The sequence below is a fragment of the Selaginella moellendorffii genome, unplaced genomic scaffold, assembly GCF_000143415.4.
Source record: "Selaginella moellendorffii unplaced genomic scaffold, v1.0 SELMOscaffold_0, whole genome shotgun sequence".
Classification (NCBI taxonomy): Eukaryota; Viridiplantae; Streptophyta; class Lycopodiopsida; order Selaginellales; family Selaginellaceae; genus Selaginella; species Selaginella moellendorffii.
This window is the reverse complement of record NW_003314261.1, coordinates 1,655,974-1,672,096: the sequence shown is the minus strand read 5'-3', so window position 1 is coordinate 1,672,096 and position 16,123 is coordinate 1,655,974. Positions and strand designations below refer to the sequence as shown.

General features: G+C 49.3%; 5 protein-coding genes across 5 annotated transcripts in view; 3 read left to right on the top strand and 2 right to left on the bottom strand.

Moving 5' to 3' along the window:
- The window catches only part of LOC9633582 (nucleolar protein 8), a 2,277-nt gene extending 1,218 nt beyond the window's left edge, over nt 1-1,059 (bottom strand). Inside the window, exons 1-3 of the mRNA XM_002960134.2 lie at nt 862-1,059; nt 600-794; nt 1-547 (exon numbers count right to left, since the gene is read on the bottom strand). The exon at nt 1-547 is cut by the window's left edge and continues 35 nt beyond it. Of these exons, the coding sequence (XP_002960180.2) occupies nt 1-547; nt 600-794; nt 862-1,059 (940 nt within the window). The remainder of the gene's footprint in view (nt 548-599; nt 795-861) is intronic.
- A 78-nt stretch (nt 1,060-1,137) lies between these two features.
- LOC9633581 (protein Iojap, chloroplastic) lies at nt 1,138-2,414 on the top strand. Its single transcript, XM_024670403.1, has 6 exons — nt 1,138-1,409; nt 1,460-1,598; nt 1,668-1,806; nt 1,866-1,954; nt 2,052-2,227; nt 2,289-2,414. The coding sequence occupies exons 1-5, from the start codon at nt 1,140-1,142 to the stop codon at nt 2,225-2,227; spliced, it is 813 nt and encodes a 270-aa protein (XP_024526171.1). The 5' UTR covers nt 1,138-1,139; the 3' UTR covers nt 2,289-2,414.
- On the top strand, nt 2,289-8,105 carry LOC9663160 (ABC transporter B family member 20). Its single transcript, XM_024670395.1, has 12 exons — nt 2,289-2,397; nt 2,492-3,490; nt 3,569-3,623; nt 3,686-3,861; nt 3,916-4,116; nt 4,176-4,435; nt 4,490-4,797; nt 4,844-5,067; nt 5,118-5,458; nt 5,507-6,207; nt 6,270-6,511; nt 6,564-8,105. Exons 2-12 carry the CDS (start codon nt 3,128-3,130, stop codon nt 7,803-7,805), a joined length of 4,113 nt encoding a protein of 1,370 aa, XP_024526163.1. The 5' UTR covers nt 2,289-2,397; nt 2,492-3,127; the 3' UTR covers nt 7,806-8,105.
- Nucleotides 8,106-8,661: 556 nt separating this feature from the next.
- LOC9663159 lies at nt 8,662-13,176 on the top strand. The gene is made up of 13 exons (XM_024675691.1): nt 8,662-9,269; nt 9,354-9,489; nt 9,540-9,676; nt 9,735-9,936; nt 9,988-10,226; nt 10,277-10,385; nt 10,432-10,576; nt 10,627-10,772; nt 10,839-11,011; nt 11,060-11,335; nt 11,387-11,430; nt 11,488-11,690; nt 11,743-13,176. Exons 1-13 carry the CDS (start codon nt 9,087-9,089, stop codon nt 13,068-13,070), a joined length of 3,321 nt encoding a protein of 1,106 aa, XP_024531459.1. The 5' UTR covers nt 8,662-9,086; the 3' UTR covers nt 13,071-13,176.
- A 770-nt stretch (nt 13,177-13,946) lies between these two features.
- Nucleotides 13,947-15,848, bottom strand: LOC9663158 (uncharacterized FAD-linked oxidoreductase ARB_02478). The gene has a single exon (XM_002960133.2). The coding sequence runs from the start codon at nt 15,802-15,804 to the stop codon at nt 14,038-14,040; it is 1,767 nt and encodes a 588-aa protein (XP_002960179.2). The 5' UTR covers nt 15,805-15,848; the 3' UTR covers nt 13,947-14,037.
- Nucleotides 15,849-16,123: the final 275 nt, after the last annotated feature.

Here is a 16,123-nt window from a genome sequence, read left to right as displayed (position 1 = left end):
CATCCTCTTCGTCGAGTTCTTCCTCCTCGCTTTCATTTTCCATAAGAACTTTGTCATTGTCCTCCTTGTCACTTGTAATGTTCTTTTCCTCTTTGGAGTTTGATGCTTTCACGCCACTCGTCTTGTCCTCTTTCTTGTTCTTCTCTCTGAGTAAGTCATCTTCATCTGGAACGAATGCATTCACGTCGCCTTCCATTCTTTTTACCTCGATTTGCTTGCCTTTCTTAGTCTCACGGGGAAGTTTGCTGCTCGGATCCTCCTTTTGTTTCTCTTCCTTCTTTCTCTCGCTATTGCTCGTCTCGGCTATGGAGCTTGACCCCAAGTTGCTTCCAGCCGCCTCCACCTCTCGGCTCGATCCGTTCTCATCCAAACGCTTGGATTCCAATTTTTCCACAAGCCTCAAGTAGCCACTGCGCTCAAACTCGAAAGGATCGGTGGCCTCTTGATCTTGGTGTTCTCCGCAGCTACACAGTCCGAGCAAAGCGAGAGGATGGCTGGCGCAGCGCTCAAAACTCCGTTTGTGCTTACCTCCACTCACAACTTTCACCTGGAAGATCACTGCTCAAACTAGAACGAAAGAAAAACCAGAAGCTCGTCACCTTTCGTGATCGCGGGAAAAAAATTTTAAGCGCCCGCGTCGCTGGAACAATCGGCATTTTCGGCCGCTGTTTCTGCTCGCCATCCTTCTTTTGGTCCTCCCTTCCGGCGGCCCATTCTCGTTCCAATCGCTGAAGATAGTGCTCTTTGGCCAATTCCACGCGAAGGCATCCTCCCTTCCACTTACAGCCTTTGTACTGCGCTACAAAAATTTCGTTTTTCATCGATCGGCATCGCATCAATCAATGCGATGAAAATACTTACAGTGCTGAAGACCTTACGGAGCGCCGCGGGCGACGAAGCCACGAAATCGATGTAGGCGAAATCGCGATCGCCGCTGCGGATCATCTCCACGGCGCGCACGGCGCCCAGTGATCCAAACGCGCGCTCCAGATCCTGCGCAGCCACGGACGCGCCCAGGCCGCCCACAAAGAGCCTCACTTCCTCTCCCATTTGCCCCATAAACCCTAAAATTGCTAAACCCTCTATTATTACCTTTTTGATTCCATAAACCCTAAACCAGAGAGATAGGGTTTATGGACATGGCCTCTCTCCAATGCGCGGGAGCGGGGGCTCTGGCCCTGTGGCAACGCCAGCATTCCTCCGGTAAGCGCTGCTCGATCGGGAGGCAATATCGCAGGCGCTGCTCGATCGCGGTGTCGATTGCGCAGCGCGGATGGTGCCAAAGAGCCGGGAATCCCAGATCCGGGGCTTGGCGGGCAATGGCGTCGGATTCGCAAGCGGAGGACGAAGAACAGGAAGACGCCTTGCTAAGCGACGAAGAAGAGGAGACTGAGGAGGAGGATGAGGAGGTAAATTTTCTCTTTCGAGCTCGAAAAGAACTTGAGTTTCATTCTTGCAGGACAATGTTGACGTGGATGTTCTTAGCAACGAGGAAATCGATGCGTTGATGAAAGAGTATGGGAATGTTGTGCGATCGGATCCAGAGCCTCGAAAATCATCTGCTGAAGATGCTAATGCGGATGCCGAGGCTCTCTCCAGTAAGTTCCATTCTTTCTTTTCCTCGTTTCTATGGTTTGGCCTGATATCTTGTGTTTTGCGTAGTGCAGTGGCTACTGCTCTAGCTACAGCTGCCAACGAAGTTAAAGCGGTGGATATCAAGCTCTTTCACGTCAAACCTCTGATATACTGGGCTCGCTACTTTTTAATCGCTTCAGCGTTTTCTATGCCTCAAGTCAATGCTATAGTGTAAGCCTGCCATCGTTTCTTTCTATGATCTTACCAGGTACGGTTTCTAAAATCTGCAGTGGAAGAATAGAAGACATCGCCCAAGAACAGTACGGGAAAATTCCAAGACCAAGCGGAAAGCCCTCGGGCTGGACACTCATGGATTTCGGTGAGCGTCTTTTAATATTCTTCTCTCTGTGTGTGTGTGTGTTACTGCCAGATATTTACACTGCTGGTACTGATCGAAAAGTCTCTGCCCTTCGCAGGTGATGTCGTTGTGCACATCTTTCTACCATCGCAGCGAGAATTCTACAACTTGGAAGAGTTTTATGCGAACGCTCCTCTAGTGGAGCTGCCTTTTGTCTCGGAAAGCAGTAGCAGCAGCACAGCCAGGTCAGATGCCGAGGGAGAGAGCGAAGAGGAGATGATCTCTTTGAGCTAAGTAAGTTCTTTCAGTTTGTATCGAGGAGGAAGTTGAAAAGTTCTAACGCTGCTTTCCACAGATCAAGTCGAGTGCGAAGATGGCCCGCTTGTGTTTGACTAATTCAAGAGAGATGAGGGGAACAGTGAAGCGCTGATGATGGTGGTGATGATCTCTTTGAGCTAAATGACGTAAGTTTTTCTCCATAGTTTTGTTTTGGGTCCTTCGAAGGAGGTATTAAAGACTGATCGATGCGTCCTTCTCTTGGGTGGATTCTTTTTAAAGGATTCTTCCTTTTGGTCGCAGGGCCAGCGTCTAGAACAAAGAGACGAAGGAGAAAAGAAAGGCTTGTAACCATTTTTCTAATGTGTGAGTGCGTGCCGTCAGTCAAAAAAGAAGTGTTGGAACATTGACGCGGCTGGCCAGCCAGTCAAGCGCGCACACGTGGCAGAATATGGGGCTTCCATCTTGCCTCGGATCGACGGCCGATACGCTTGCGGTCCACCACACAATTCATTCCTTTCATTCATTCTCGTAAAGTAATGTCCTCGCATTTTCTTCGCTAAAGCTGTTCTACATTTTCTAGGGCTGGGCAAAAGGCAGGGCGAGGCGCACGGGTCGATCGAGCTACGGGAGCTCTCTTTGCGGGCGCCGGGAGCTCTCCCGCGGGCAATGCAGTGTTCTTGGAATTGAGGTAGGGTTTTGCGGCAGCCGGGAGCTTCCGGGTGGGAAATTTCGGCTCGCGCGACGCTGGAAGTCCAGAATGAGGCGCTGGAGGGATTGCTAGGATGGACAGCTCCTCGGACTGGATAACGTGAGGTGAAAATGCGGGGAAATTTGTGATGCTGCTCGAGGAGTAAGCGGGAAGATCCAGCAGGAGATAGCATGAGGTGCCTGGAGTAGTGGAAGGAGGGGGAAGAAATGTTGAACAAGGGGCTGTTTGGATGGTCTCCACCTCACATCCAGCCACTGACGCCAGTGTCCGAGGTCTCGGAGCCGCCAGAGTCGCCTTCGCCTTACTTGGATGCTGGGGGTGATGCTATACCCGTGGATGACGATGTTCTAGAGGATGAAGAGGATATAGATTTCTCCCCAGTGGCAGTCTCGTTTTTCAAGCTTTTCGTGTATGCTGGAACTTGGGACTGGGTGCTTATGATCCTTGGGACACTCGCATCGGCTGTTCACGGTGCTGCGCTGCCGGTTTACCTCCACTTCTTTGGGAAAATCCTCAATTGCTACCGGCACAGAACGAGTCAAGCGCGAGTATACGATGATCTCACGCAGGTTAGTACCAGTTCTTTGCGACTTTGCCTTTTTCTTTTCCTTTCTTTCTATGCTCACGCAATTCTTTCTTTCTTATAGTATGTCCTGGATATTCTTTACATTGCGGGAGCTGTTTTGCTGGCTGGATGGATACGTAAGTGTCGTGCGTTGTTCTTTGAAATGATGGTGATCGCTTTTGTCATGTTTTTCCCGCAGAGGTCTCTTGCTGGCTCTTGACTGCGGAGAGGCAATCTTCTGTAATGCGGTCAAAATATCTGCAAGTTTTGCTCAATCAAGACATGGGGTTTTTTGAGAGTTATGCAAGCAATGGAGATATTGTGAGCCAAGTTTCGAACGATGTTCTGTTTATCCAGTATACTATTGGGGAAAAGGTATGCATTATGAGTCTCCATCTCTAACAGCTAGGCTTATACTTTTTCTAACAGGTCAGCCATTATGTGCATAACATGGCTACATTCGTCGGGGGTCTTGTAGTAGGATTTTTGAACTGCTGGCAGATAGCTCTCTTGACGCTAGCGACTGGACCTTTAATAGTTGTTGCTGGAGCCATCTCCAACATTTTCTTGCATAAGCTTGCTGAAAGCGTTCAAGATGCCTACTCTGAAGCTGCGAGTATCGCTGAACAGGTGTGTCATCAATCACGTTCTCTGTTAAACATAAAAGTGTTTTTCTTTTTTGTGCTCAGGCTATTGCATATGTCCGAACTATATATGCTTTTGCGAATGAAACTTTGGTGAAGCACTTGTATGCAAGCGCTCTTCAGACTACACTTGGATATGGCGTTCAAATCAGTCTTGTCCAAGGCGTTGGTCTTGGCTTTATCTACGGTCTAGCTATCTGTTCTTGCGCTCTTCAATTGTGGTTTGGTCGAATACTTGTTGGAAAAGGAGATGCCAACGGTGGTGAAGTTATCGTGGCAGCCTTCGCAATCATTTTAAGCGGACTGTAAGCTAAAAGATTCTCTCTTGCTTCTAGTATCCTACTTACGTGCCGATGCAGAGGGTTGAACCAGGCAGCAACAAATTTCCCGGCTTTTGAACAGAGCAAGATTGCAGCTTATAGACTCTATGACGTGATTGAAAGGACAATCGCTAACACTCAACAGGGAAATATTCTTGCTAACGTTCAAGGAAGTTTGGAGCTCAAGCATGTCTATTTCAGCTATCCTTCGCGCCCCGATGTACCCATATTGAGTGGCTTGTATCTCCAAGTAGCTCCAAAGAAAACCATGGCTTTGGTTGGAAGCAATGGTGCTGGGAAAAGTAGCATTCTATCACTAATTCTTCGCTTTTATGATCCAACTTTAGGTGAGGCTATCACATATTCTCCATGGTTCTGATCGTGATTGTGCAGGCGAGGTGCTTTTGGACGGTGAAAACGTACGAAACCTTCAAATGACGTGGCTGAGAAGTCAGATTGGGTTAGTGAGTCCCGAGCCTGCGCTGCTTGCGTCTAGCATCAAAGACAACATTCTTTATGGCCGATCAAACGCAAGCATGGATGACGTCGAGGAGGCTGCGAAGACTGCTCATGCTCATGCATTTATCAGCTCGCTACCTTTCGGATACAATACACTGGTGAGATTTTTAGTTGTGCCTGACTTTCTGGAACTAAATAATATCTGCAGCTTGGCGATGGAGGGATAACTTTGTCAGAAGAAATGAAGCTAAAGCTAGCCATCGCTAGAGCCGTCTTAAAGAATCCACCCATCCTACTACTTGACGAAGCTACCAGTAATCTTGATCCACAGGCCGAACGGAACGTGCAAGAGGCCCTTGACATACTGATACTTGGTCGGACGACACTCGTAATCGCTCACCGCCTGGCTAATATCCGGAATGTGGATGTAATCGCTGTTATTGAAGAAGGCCAGCTTGTTGAGCTTGGTACTCACGATGAATTGATGGCTGCCGATGGAACGTACGCAGAACTAATTCGCCTTGAGGAGACGGCAAGAGTTGTTCCTTGGTAAGAATCTTTATGCCATCATCTTCTAAGCTAGCGTTTCATTTCCAGGAACAAGAAAAGCTTCAGAGAAACAGCTCATACCTCCTCTCCTCGATTGATACGCTCTTCTTCCGTCGCAGCGCAGAATGGACAACGCTACGCGGAGTTTAGTAGCGTTCACAGCTCACCGCCTCAAATTCCAAGTCCATCATCTGAAGACAAAGAATCCGTAACGTTTGGCAGCGGAACGGCGGAAGGAGAAAAAAATCCGCAACACCCGCCACCGCTGGATATTCACAACTTCCAACAAATACCTTTCAAGTCTGATCCGGAATCTCCCGTGTCGCCGCTCCTGACATCTGACCCCAAGAACGAGAGATCTCACTCGAAGACATTCAGCAGATCCATCTCGCAGCTGGTAGAGCTGGAATCGACGAGCATTATCCCCGAGACTCCTGGGAACAATGAGAAGCCAAGCTACTGGAGGCTCATACAACTGAGTGGACCTGAATGGTGTTATGCCTTTGTCGGAAGCATCGGTGCGGCGTTTTTTGGCTCCTTCAATCCGTTAATGGCCCTTTTCGTCGTTCAAACTGCTCAGTACTACTATCACGCGCAGGACCACCGCAGTAAACGTGAGATAAACAAGTGGTGCTTGCTTGTGACTGGTATGGGATTAGCGACGGTTTTCGTCAACTTCCTGCAACACTTTTACTTCGGCATCATGGGAGAAAAAATGACTGAACGAGTTCGAAGGCTAATGTTCTCAGGTACTTACCTCTCAACCATCCTAGAGCATTTGACTAAACTTATTGTTGTGCATCTGTGGCAGCAATTTTACGCAACGAGATCGGGTGGTTTGATCAAGACGATAATAGTACCGAGGCCCTGTCGATTCAGCTGGCGAATGATGCTACTTTTGTTCGGGCAGCCTTTAGCAACCGGCTCTCAATTATCATCCAAGACACCGCTGCTGTTGTCGTGACTGTTTTATTGACGACCTTGCTCCAGTGGCGTTTGGGAACAGTTGCAATTGCTACCATTCCTCTGCTTATAGTCTCAGCTATTTTCCAGGTACGCCATCTCTTTCTGTTTGTGAACGTTTCTTATTTACAGATTGTTGCAGAAAATGTGGGTGATGGGATTTTCTGGGAACATTAGAGAATGGCATACGAAAGCTTCCGTAGTCATTGAGGACGCAGTCAGGAATATATGCACCATCGCATCCTTCTCTGCTGGAGATAAAGTCGTTCAGCTGTACAAGAACCAACTCGCGAGACTCCAGGCCCGAAGTTTTATCCGTGGTCAGGTCACAGGGATCGCCTTCGGCATTTCTCAGTTCCTTCTGTTTGCATCCAACGCTTTCGTTCTCTGGTACGGGACCGAGATATTGAAAAGGCACGACGGGAGGCTCACCGAAGTCTTGAAGGCATTCACCGTGTTCTCGTTCGCAACGTTTGCGCTGGTGGAGCCTTTCTGTCTGGCACCTTACATCCTCAAGAGACGGGAATCACTGAGGCCCGTGTTTCAGATAATTGACAGGAAACCAACAATCGAGTCCGACGATGGTGACGGCCTGAAGCTTCCAAACATCTTTGGTACCATAGAGTTTCGTGGCGTCGAGTTCAGATATCCGACGAGGCCAGACGCAGTTATACTCAACGATTTCAATCTCAAGGCAACGGGTGGACAGACGGTGGCAGTCGTGGGACTCTCAGGATCCGGCAAGAGCACAGTCATCTCTCTGATCGAGCGGTTTTACGACCCCGTAGCCGGCTCGGTGACACTGGACGGAAAGGACCTCAAGGCTTTCAACCTGCGGTGGCTTCGCAGCAACATGGGCCTGGTACAGCAAGAGCCGGTTCTATTCTCCACCACCATTCGAGAGAATATCATCTACGCCAAGCGCAACGCAACCGAGGCCGAGATGAAGGAGGCTGCCCGAATAGCAAACGCTCACCAGTTTATCAGCGGGCTGCCTCACGGATACGACACGCACATCGGCATGCGAGGGGTGGAGCTCACCGCCGGACAGAAGCAACGAATCGCCATCGCGAGAGTTGTGCTCAAGAACGCTCCCATCTTGCTGCTGGACGAGGCAAGCTCCGCGGTGGAGAGTGAGTCGAGCCGGGTGGTACAGGAGGCGTTGGACACGCTCATTCTGGGGAACAAGACCACCATCGTTATAGCTCACAGGATTGCGATGCTCAAGCGGGTGGACAAAGTGGCGGTGCTTCACGACGGCCGGATTGTGGAAGAAGGAGCTCACAACGTTCTCATGGAAAGAGGCGGCCTCTACTCGCGGTTTATCATGTCACACATGTCCAAGCCGATGAGGCAGCACACGGTTTCCAGCTACGGTGGTTAATCGATCGGTTCTTCCCGGGGGCGCGAGAGAAGTTTTCCAGGAACTCGGGAGGAAAAAGAAGAGGGGACGCGACGCTGTACATAAGGAAAGAAAGAAGAACGAACGAGACAACGAAGAACAACGAGAACGAACGAGACAACGAGATTCCAGCGAAAGCTTTCAAGAAAAAGAAAAGAACTGTAAGATACTCCAATTTTTTTGACTATACTGGTACTAGCTTTCACTTCTTAGAGCTGTGTTTTTTGGGCATTTACGAGCTGACCTTCCAGGGAAATAATAATCGATTGGCATTGTTTTTCACAGTGTGATCTTTAAGAAGAAAACAGGCCGAGACAATGAAGCTTTGATAAGATAGATACGAAGACAAAGCTTTGCGATCTCTTGATTATATAGACGAAGGCTGTGATAAGTTATCACAGTAAGGAATAGCTCCAAAAAGTTATTTGATCCGCGAAACGCTACAAAAGGTTATAAACGTCTGCGAACAAAACGCCGCTATCGCGCTTAATACGTAGCTTGTTGGTATGTACATACGTCTAGAGATAACAATTTATAGAGGTGTTGGAGCTCCTATGCCAACCAGCAATTGCCAGATTTTGCTCTGGCGTTTGGGCCACATGGGCCATAATCGTGGTGGTCAGTCTGCACGAATCATACATACGCAATACAAACCCATGGGCCCATCACTGCCAGCCTGGACCTAAATTCTCGAGCTCGTACGGTACCGCGCTGTGACGTGGCATGGTATTGTCCGTCGGATGAGGGCATGAACGGGTCCGATATGACGCCGCAATTTTCACCGTGTGCATAAAACGTGGTTTTTTATCCCTTTTTCACCGCGCGGTAAAAAGCGAGAGGGAGGGAAGAGAGGAGAGAGGCAATATTTCTTCGATTCGCGCGAGGGCGAGAGGGTAAATCAGGGTTCTTCCTCTGGCGCGCTCGATCGGCGCCGCGACGATAGCTGTGGATTTGTGGTAAGATCGAGCTACATTCTTGGCCGGGCGATGCTTGCGGGTAGATCGAGCTGCGGCACGTCGCGGCGGATTCGGCTGGAAGAATGCTGTAGCTTAAGCGCTAAATGTGGATTCTAGGTGACGATACAAGGCAAAGGGATGGATCCTGAGCTTCGACGCTACTGCTAGGCTCGGGGGATTTATAGAACTGGATAGATTGTGGATAGAGGTTACCTACATTGTCTTCTCGGGGCATTTCCAGGCGCTCGAGAGGATGTCAGTATGATCTTTGATTGGTGGAAGCTGGGATTGGTCGATTGGAGGTGCAATGGCGTCGCTGCTGTGGATTCTTTCGCTCTTGTCGGGATGTTTATGGGCTCAAGCTCAGGTTCCAGTGCTTACGAGAGCACCGGCGCTCGTGACTGCTCAAAGGAATGCCACCTTTGAGTTCATGGTAAAGAATGCCTCGGGAGGAAACGATGCTTGCAGTGACTGTGCTATTCAATGCAAGGTACTGTATCGGATTCTTTGTGTTTCTTTGTGTTTGTTTTTTTCTTTCTATCTCGTTTCTTAAAGTTTGCTGTTTGATGCGCAGCTGGATGGATCGCCATTTCACGATTGCGCTTCTCGCGGAGATTCTTACTCGAGTTTAATAGATGGCGATCACGTTTTTGAAGTTTCGATACAGAGGGTCAATTCTTCAGCATCCGTGAGCTACAATTGGACTGTCGGTCAGTTTCCCCAGTTTCTCGGTTTTTCATATCTAACGACCAATTTACAGATTCTATAGCCCCAACCGGATCAATAACGGTTGACAGAGAATTTACCAATGCCTTGAATGCCACTTTGCATATCATATTAAGTGAATCTTGCGCTGGAGATGGTGGTTTTAAGTGTTCTGACATTGCAAATTGTCCTGTAAGTTTTTAAAAAAGGTAGAAAATGCTTTCTTGCAAACAATTTTCAACTTTTCTAGGTAGCTACCCACGGTCCTGGAAGTATTGTGCCATCAAGCTTGCGCGTTATCCGACCGAATTTGGAGTACAACCTTGTACTCAATTTATCAGCTGCAACTCAGTCGGGCCGAGTCATTGTTGCGTTAGGAAAAGAATTTTGCAGCGATTTGGCTGGGAACAAGTTCCGGAGGGGAGACAACTCGAGTGTCATTGTGCGCTTTGGTATGCTCTTTCAGCTATAGTATGAATGTAATTGTGGTGTTTCATTTGCAGACAGAACTCCTGTTGATGTTAACCTCTGGACCGGAATCACGGAAGTTCAAGTGGTAGTCAATAAGCAACCGCGATCCCTGCAGGTGACCAGAGATATCGGCGACCTTGGGATATTTTTGGACTTTTCACGGCCTATAGTCAACACGACTGAAGAGATTCTTGGAGCCTTGAATGTTACTGATGGTGTTCTTCAACCAACAGAAAGAAAAAGTCACGGCAAGCGGAGATACGGCTTTCTGGTAACTAAACTGCATTCTTATATTTCGGCACTCAAAGTCTCTTTCCCCAGCTCACGAATATCTCGGACTCCGCCGTTGTGACAGTACAACTTCAGGGAGGCTTGCAAAGCCGTGATGGAACTTACGTATTGCAGTCAAACCGTGTCAGCTTCTTATACGGTAATCCTTTCTTGTGAATGTAAATAACCGTGAAGCTTGGCTCTAGATCGTAAGAGGCCGGAGTTACTACTATCCCCATCGTCGTCCGTGAAAACAAGGAAACGCACTACCGGAGTCTGGATTGAATTTTCTGAACCGGTTTTTTTATTTGATTCATTAGATTTCAACTTGTCTGCTGGCAAAGTTACGAGGTTAGCAAATTTATGTTGGGTTATCAACTTTAAACGTTTCCGGATTGCAGGCTAAGCGAAATAACTAAGAGCAAATACTTCGCGGAGCTACTCATTCCCGCTGACCAAGTTGTCACGGTGTTTATATCTGAAAACAAGACGACTGATATTGCCGGAAATCCAAATCTTGCATCCAATCAGCTGCAAGTACGCCATTGTAAGTTTTTCAGTCTTTTCAGTAGAGAAAAAGTTTCTTGTTTCTGACGGGCTACTCTGTTTCTAGATTCACCACCTGCAATTGCAGTCGCTTCGTCTTGTTTTGTCACAGCGGGTATACTTGCTACATTCATAACTTCGGGGCTGGTCTCTATAGCCTCCACTAGTTTGGGGGGAGCTGGTGCGATTACTAGCAGGACTGTGAGCTCTATTGTGTCAAATCCATCAGGAAATCTTCTGGTATGTGAATCATGAGGATGCCACTCTGTACTGATGGAATGTATGCAGGGAATGGCCGGACATCTACAAGTGTTTGCGTTATCATATTATGCCTCAACGAATTTTCCTGTTGAGTATAGTGAAACTGTCCGGAGCATGAAATGGTTTATCCCTCACGTCAAGCTTCCATGGGAAAAACAGCAATCTATTCTGAGCCATAAGCTACATTACCAAGCCAACAGTCCTTATTCTTTGGATTACTTGGAAACACGCCGAAAGCTGGGGTCCAACACAACTCTTTATGGACCCGCGTTAAGCTCAGACGAATATAGGCTTTTCTTTCAGGTACAAATGACGCATTGTGTTGCTATCATTTACCTGGAGGCTTTCTCACAGATGCAACACGGAGAATCTGTCGTTCTTGAAGGGAAATATAACGGGTACGTAGAAGTTCACAAGGTCATGTATATAATTAACTTCTTCGATTCAAGCTACAGATGGAACGACTTCGGGAAGAATATGTTTTGGTTGGGAGTTTTCGGGGGTGGTTTCGTTCTTTTCCACCTGTTGCTACTCTATTTTCTACGATGGAGAACGGAGGCAACTCTCAGAGGCGCTCTTTCCCTTCCTCGCTTCGAGATTTTTCTCCTTTACGTTGCTTTACCGTGTATCTGTCAAGCAGCGGCCTTCATCATTCGGGGTAAGAAGTCTGCTGTTATTTTGCTTGTGCGAGTCACGATTGCCTTGCTCAGGTGGTACAACCGGTGGGATCATTGTGGGAGTGTTGTTACTTGCAGTTCCAACTGGCTTCTTCCTCTCCGTGCTGATGTTTTTGCTGGTCGCGGTCATCTGGGGTGCATTGGTTCAGTACAAAGAGTACAGGAGTCAGGCAGGCGGTCACGTTTGCCGGGGAGTAGTGCGTTTGCTACTCGGCGAAAGTCACATTGGAAAGTGGGTCCGCAAGGAGGGTCTCTCGTCCAGTTTCATCCCCAAGTTTGGCTTGCTGTTTGAGAACCGGAAAGGTCCTCCCAGGGTGGTATATGTGGACGAGGACTATGGATCAAAATGGGTGGACAGTGAAGGCAAAGGCATCGGCAGGATGAAGCCCGTCAACTCCGACGAAGACAGCGTCGACATGTCCGTCTCCAAAGCGCACAAGCTAATAGGTGCTGCCAGAGTTTTCTACATCATGGCCGATATCGCAAGGCGTGCCACCCTGGGAATAGTCTTTGGAGTGCATCCTGGAAGCGAAGTCTCGTGGAGGCAGCTCTCTCTGGCGCTGGCAGTCACTCTGATCCAGCTTCTTTACCTGATCCTCTTCAAGCCTTACATTCGAAGGGGCGTGCATTTGGTGGAGAGCGTGTCGCTGCTGTGCGAGCTTGCGGTTTTCAGCATCGGGATGGCCCTGTTACCCGACGACCACTCGTCCGACAACCGGAGAAGCCTGGGCATCGCCATGGTGACGCTGCTGCTGTCGAGCTTCATGTGCCAGCTGATAAACGAGTGGTACGCGCTCATGGAGAAGCTGCTCAAGCTCTCGGCTCCCCAGGAGCCATCGTTCGAGGCGGGGATGAGGATGCTGGGGAAAGGACTGGTTTTTCCATTCATCCCGCAGAGAAAGTGGCCCAAGTTCATCACTCCTCCGCAGCAGCCGAGGATCGGACTGGTCCCCGTGGTGCATCTCAGCCCGTCCCCGGACTTCCAACAACGCAGCAAAGTTCTTCCCTCGAGCTCCCCGATCTCCTTCACCGAGACGGGCGGTCCGGCCTACGATCCAGGCTCCCCCTCGCTCGTCGATCCTCGCAGCCTGGGCCAGCAGTCGAGGGCTTCGTCCGGCTCCGGGAGGCTCCTCCAGCCAGCGGGATCGTTTCACAAGGTTCCAGGCCATTGGTCGAGGTCGGTGTCGTTTGAAGGCAAGAAGACGAGGCCGTCGAGGTCGGACACGAACTCGAGCGAGCTGAAAACTCTGCGCGAGCTGGCCAGGGCCAGCTTTCCAGGCTCTAAGAGGGAGGAGCAGCAGCAGAGCAGCGCCATGGATTCAAGCCAGATAGTTGCCGAGGATCATCACGGCACGAGCTGAGCGAGCTTACCAACACGCAACTTTTTTGTAACTCTACAAAGGATTTATTGTAAAGTGTTATTAGTCATTCCGTTGGAAAATGGAGGACCAGCGCATGTTTCGATCCCGTGAAGAACACTACATGAAGACTTGTGGTGGGGATTCATGCCAAGACTTGCCTGCTCAACTTCTACAGGAAGACCTGGATCAAGTCTAGTGTATGTAAATACTTGCAAAGGCTCTTCTAAACATTGGAGCTATTACAAACAAAGCAGAAGAGGGAAAGAAATTTTTAAAAAAAAGGGAGAACAAAAGCTGTAAAAGAGATGCAACTTTGATTTGGAATTTTCTCATCCTTTTGTTCCATGGAAAGATCCCATGCAAAGCAAACAGAAATATTGAAGATTTAATTGTGAAAAAATTTCTATTGGCCTGTGCCTTGATGCCTAGCCACTCCCCTATAATAGACCACAATGACCTGGAACCTAATCCTGATTGCCATAATTTTCATAAAAGCCAACCTTTATGAAATTTTCTGATGCAACCAAAAGGAAACAACATTATTAAGAGTTTAGGGTTAGACCTTTGAGGATAGGTAATCAGTCAGAATTAAAGAGCTAAAAGTATTAAAAAAGTGAATTTGCAAGGAAGTGGGGTGCTTACATGAACCATGGTGGCTTTAAAATTTTATATCTACAAGGAATGTATATAAGTAGCCAAAGTCCATATTAAAGGAAACTTACATAAAGCATGATGGATTGTAAGCGTGGTGGATTGTATGTAATTAGGAGCTTACATCTTACTTACAAGGAATAACTTGCATTCAAACGTAATTAATTATATGTAAATAAATCTACAATGTTCACATCCAACTTGGAAAAATGCTGCAGAGTCCATATCATTGCCAAATTCGGAGAAACAAGCTGTCATTGTTTTTCGTGCTCGGAAAACAAATGTATTACCTTTATTTACAATGTCTATGTGGGGTCTATGTGAGTGAGGTATGTTCCGATTTTCGATTTCCTGCGGCTTTGCAGTTGCCTTGGACCAGATTTTCGCTTCCAACGCACTTCCAGCACAGGAACAAGCCGGTTGGATCCACGCTCTCCTTGATCGCCTTGAGCGCCGAGTACTTCTCCCCGAAGAACGCGTCCTGCCAGTATGGCTCGAAGTAGTCCGCCTCGTTCTTGTAGCACCCTCCGCCGGGCGTGATGTTGCGAAGAATGTCGTCGGTCGTGGTAAGATACTGGAAGATTTGCTGCCGCTCTTTCACCGTCGTGCTGTCGTTCCAGGTCCGGGAGAGGCTGACATGCCACAGAGCCTCCCTCCAGACAGCGCTCAGGGAATTGTTCCTGCCCCGGACGCTCGCTGCCGCGCCTCCAAACACGAACAAGCCGAAGATGGGACTGAAGTTCCGCTCGAAGAGAATTCTCACGAGGGCGTTTGTCAGCACCGCCGGTGAGTCCTGGATGATCGCCCTGGGCATGAACCGCGTTGCCAGAGCCCGAGGCGCGCCTGTTAGATCGGTGCACACTCCGGGATTGGTCGCGCAGAGGACTCCGTCGTGCCACTGGACGAAGTTTGGATACGAGGTGACGGTGTAGGTGATGACGAAGAGCTGGGGATGCCCCTCGACGTAGGAAACCAGGGGAGCAAACGCCGCCCGTGCCTCCGCGGCTGTTCCATTCGGCAGCACGAAAGAGAGGGTGATATAGTTCGTGTAGAGGAAGAAGTAGCCGGCAAGCCGAGCTTCGTCCATGGAAGGCGTGACCTCCACAAACTTGGCGATCAGATCTTCGTGGCTGGAGCGAGTGGCAGACGCAGCGATGAACAGAGTCTGGACGTAGCCGAGCTGGAGATCAGGGAAAGTCCGGTACGTCGCGGAAACAACGACGCCGAAAGTTCCTCCGCCGCCGCCTTTGAGAGCCCAGAACAGGTCCGGGTTTCGGCACCGGTTGGCTACTCGGACTCGTCCATCAGCCGTCACCACCGTGAACTCGAGAGCATTGTCAGCAGCGTAGCCGAACGTCCGCGACAAAGGCCCGTGGCCACCGCCTTGGACGAAGCCTCCCGCGGCACTCGGGGAGGATCCCATCGGCCCGACGGCAACCCGGTTCCTCTGGCGCAGAAAGTCGTAGAGGAAGTCCCAAGTAACACCAGGCTGGGCAGTCACAGCAGGGACCGGATCACTTACTGGACAACTTTGCGGAACGAAAGAGTCGTTCGTGAAGATGTTCGTGAGATGGTGGAGCCAGATGCACAGCGAGCCAGGCGCAGTGCTCCGGCCAAGCCAGTCGTGCCCGCTCGATTTGATCGCCAGCCGCAAGTTATACTTTTTGGCGAAGACGACTCCGGCCTGGATGTGAGACACACTGGAAACATTGATGGCGTAGATGGAGACATCGTCTTGGTAGCAGGGACTGGAAAGAGCGCCGCTTCCATTCAGCGGGCAGCCGAAACCGGTGATGCCGGACTCCCAGTTCGGATACTGCATAGCTCCGACAACCTCGCTCCTCGCGAAGGGATTGTTTTGGAGCTGCCTAGCAGCGCTGCAAGCGACCGGATCGTATTGCGGAGTGTGGCACGGCCAGGCGTATGGCTTTGGTGCGAGGAGGCGGCCATCGATGGAGCGATTGAAAGCTGACCAGATTGTGGAGCTTGGCCAGCAGGAGCTCCGAGGCGTGCATTTGCAGCTGCTCTCTCCATAGCTGCTAAGCAGGAGAGAGAGAAGAATCAGATGAAAGGACAACTCCATGGTTTGCTGGACTTTCTCTTCCTTGTGCCTACTTAAAGCGTATGTGGACCACAACACGATCACTTCGGCGACGTAAGTGTCCTGTCTTTTCTTCTTTCGCTCCAAAGTCTTTCATAACGACGCTTGGATTTAATCAGGTCTTGGACACGAAGGCAAAGTATATATGTCCTTGTGGAGTATATTGTCAAATGTGAGTTTTTTTTATGATCTTGGCAGCAGCCAAACCCGGAAGATATATTCGACCCAAAAATTCCAAGTGAATCGGATCAAAGGTTTGATGCGAGTTCCACGTTGTTTTCGCTGGATGGTAAGCTAACAT

What these genes read in the sequence shown, in the direction of transcription:
- LOC9633581 (XM_024670403.1), top strand. Translation starts at nt 1,140, where the DNA reads ATGGCCTCTCTCCAATGCGCGGGAGCGGGGGCTCTGGCCCTGTGGCAA. An exon ending in CTGAGGAGGAGGATGAGGAG is followed by an intron (nt 1,410 to 1,459) that starts GTAAATTTTCTC and finishes TCATTCTTGCAG; the next exon opens with GACAATGTTGACGTGGATGT. An exon ending in CTGGACACTCATGGATTTCG is followed by an intron (nt 1,955 to 2,051) that starts GTGAGCGTCTTT and finishes TGCCCTTCGCAG; the next exon opens with GTGATGTCGTTGTGCACATC.
- LOC9663160 (XM_024670395.1), top strand. Translation starts at nt 3,128, where the DNA reads ATGTTGAACAAGGGGCTGTTTGGATGGTCTCCACCTCACATCCAGCCA. An exon ending in AGTATACTATTGGGGAAAAG is followed by an intron (nt 3,862 to 3,915) that starts GTATGCATTATG and finishes TTTTTCTAACAG; the next exon opens with GTCAGCCATTATGTGCATAA. An exon ending in CTGCGAGTATCGCTGAACAG is followed by an intron (nt 4,117 to 4,175) that starts GTGTGTCATCAA and finishes TTTTGTGCTCAG; the next exon opens with GCTATTGCATATGTCCGAAC.
- LOC9663159 (XM_024675691.1), top strand. Translation starts at nt 9,087, where the DNA reads ATGGCGTCGCTGCTGTGGATTCTTTCGCTCTTGTCGGGATGTTTATGG. An exon ending in CTGACATTGCAAATTGTCCT is followed by an intron (nt 9,677 to 9,734) that starts GTAAGTTTTTAA and finishes CAACTTTTCTAG; the next exon opens with GTAGCTACCCACGGTCCTGG. An exon ending in AGCGGAGATACGGCTTTCTG is followed by an intron (nt 10,227 to 10,276) that starts GTAACTAAACTG and finishes CTCTTTCCCCAG; the next exon opens with CTCACGAATATCTCGGACTC.
- LOC9663158 (XM_002960133.2), bottom strand. Translation starts at nt 15,804, where the DNA reads ATGGAGTTGTCCTTTCATCTGATTCTTCTCTCTCTCCTGCTTAGCAGC.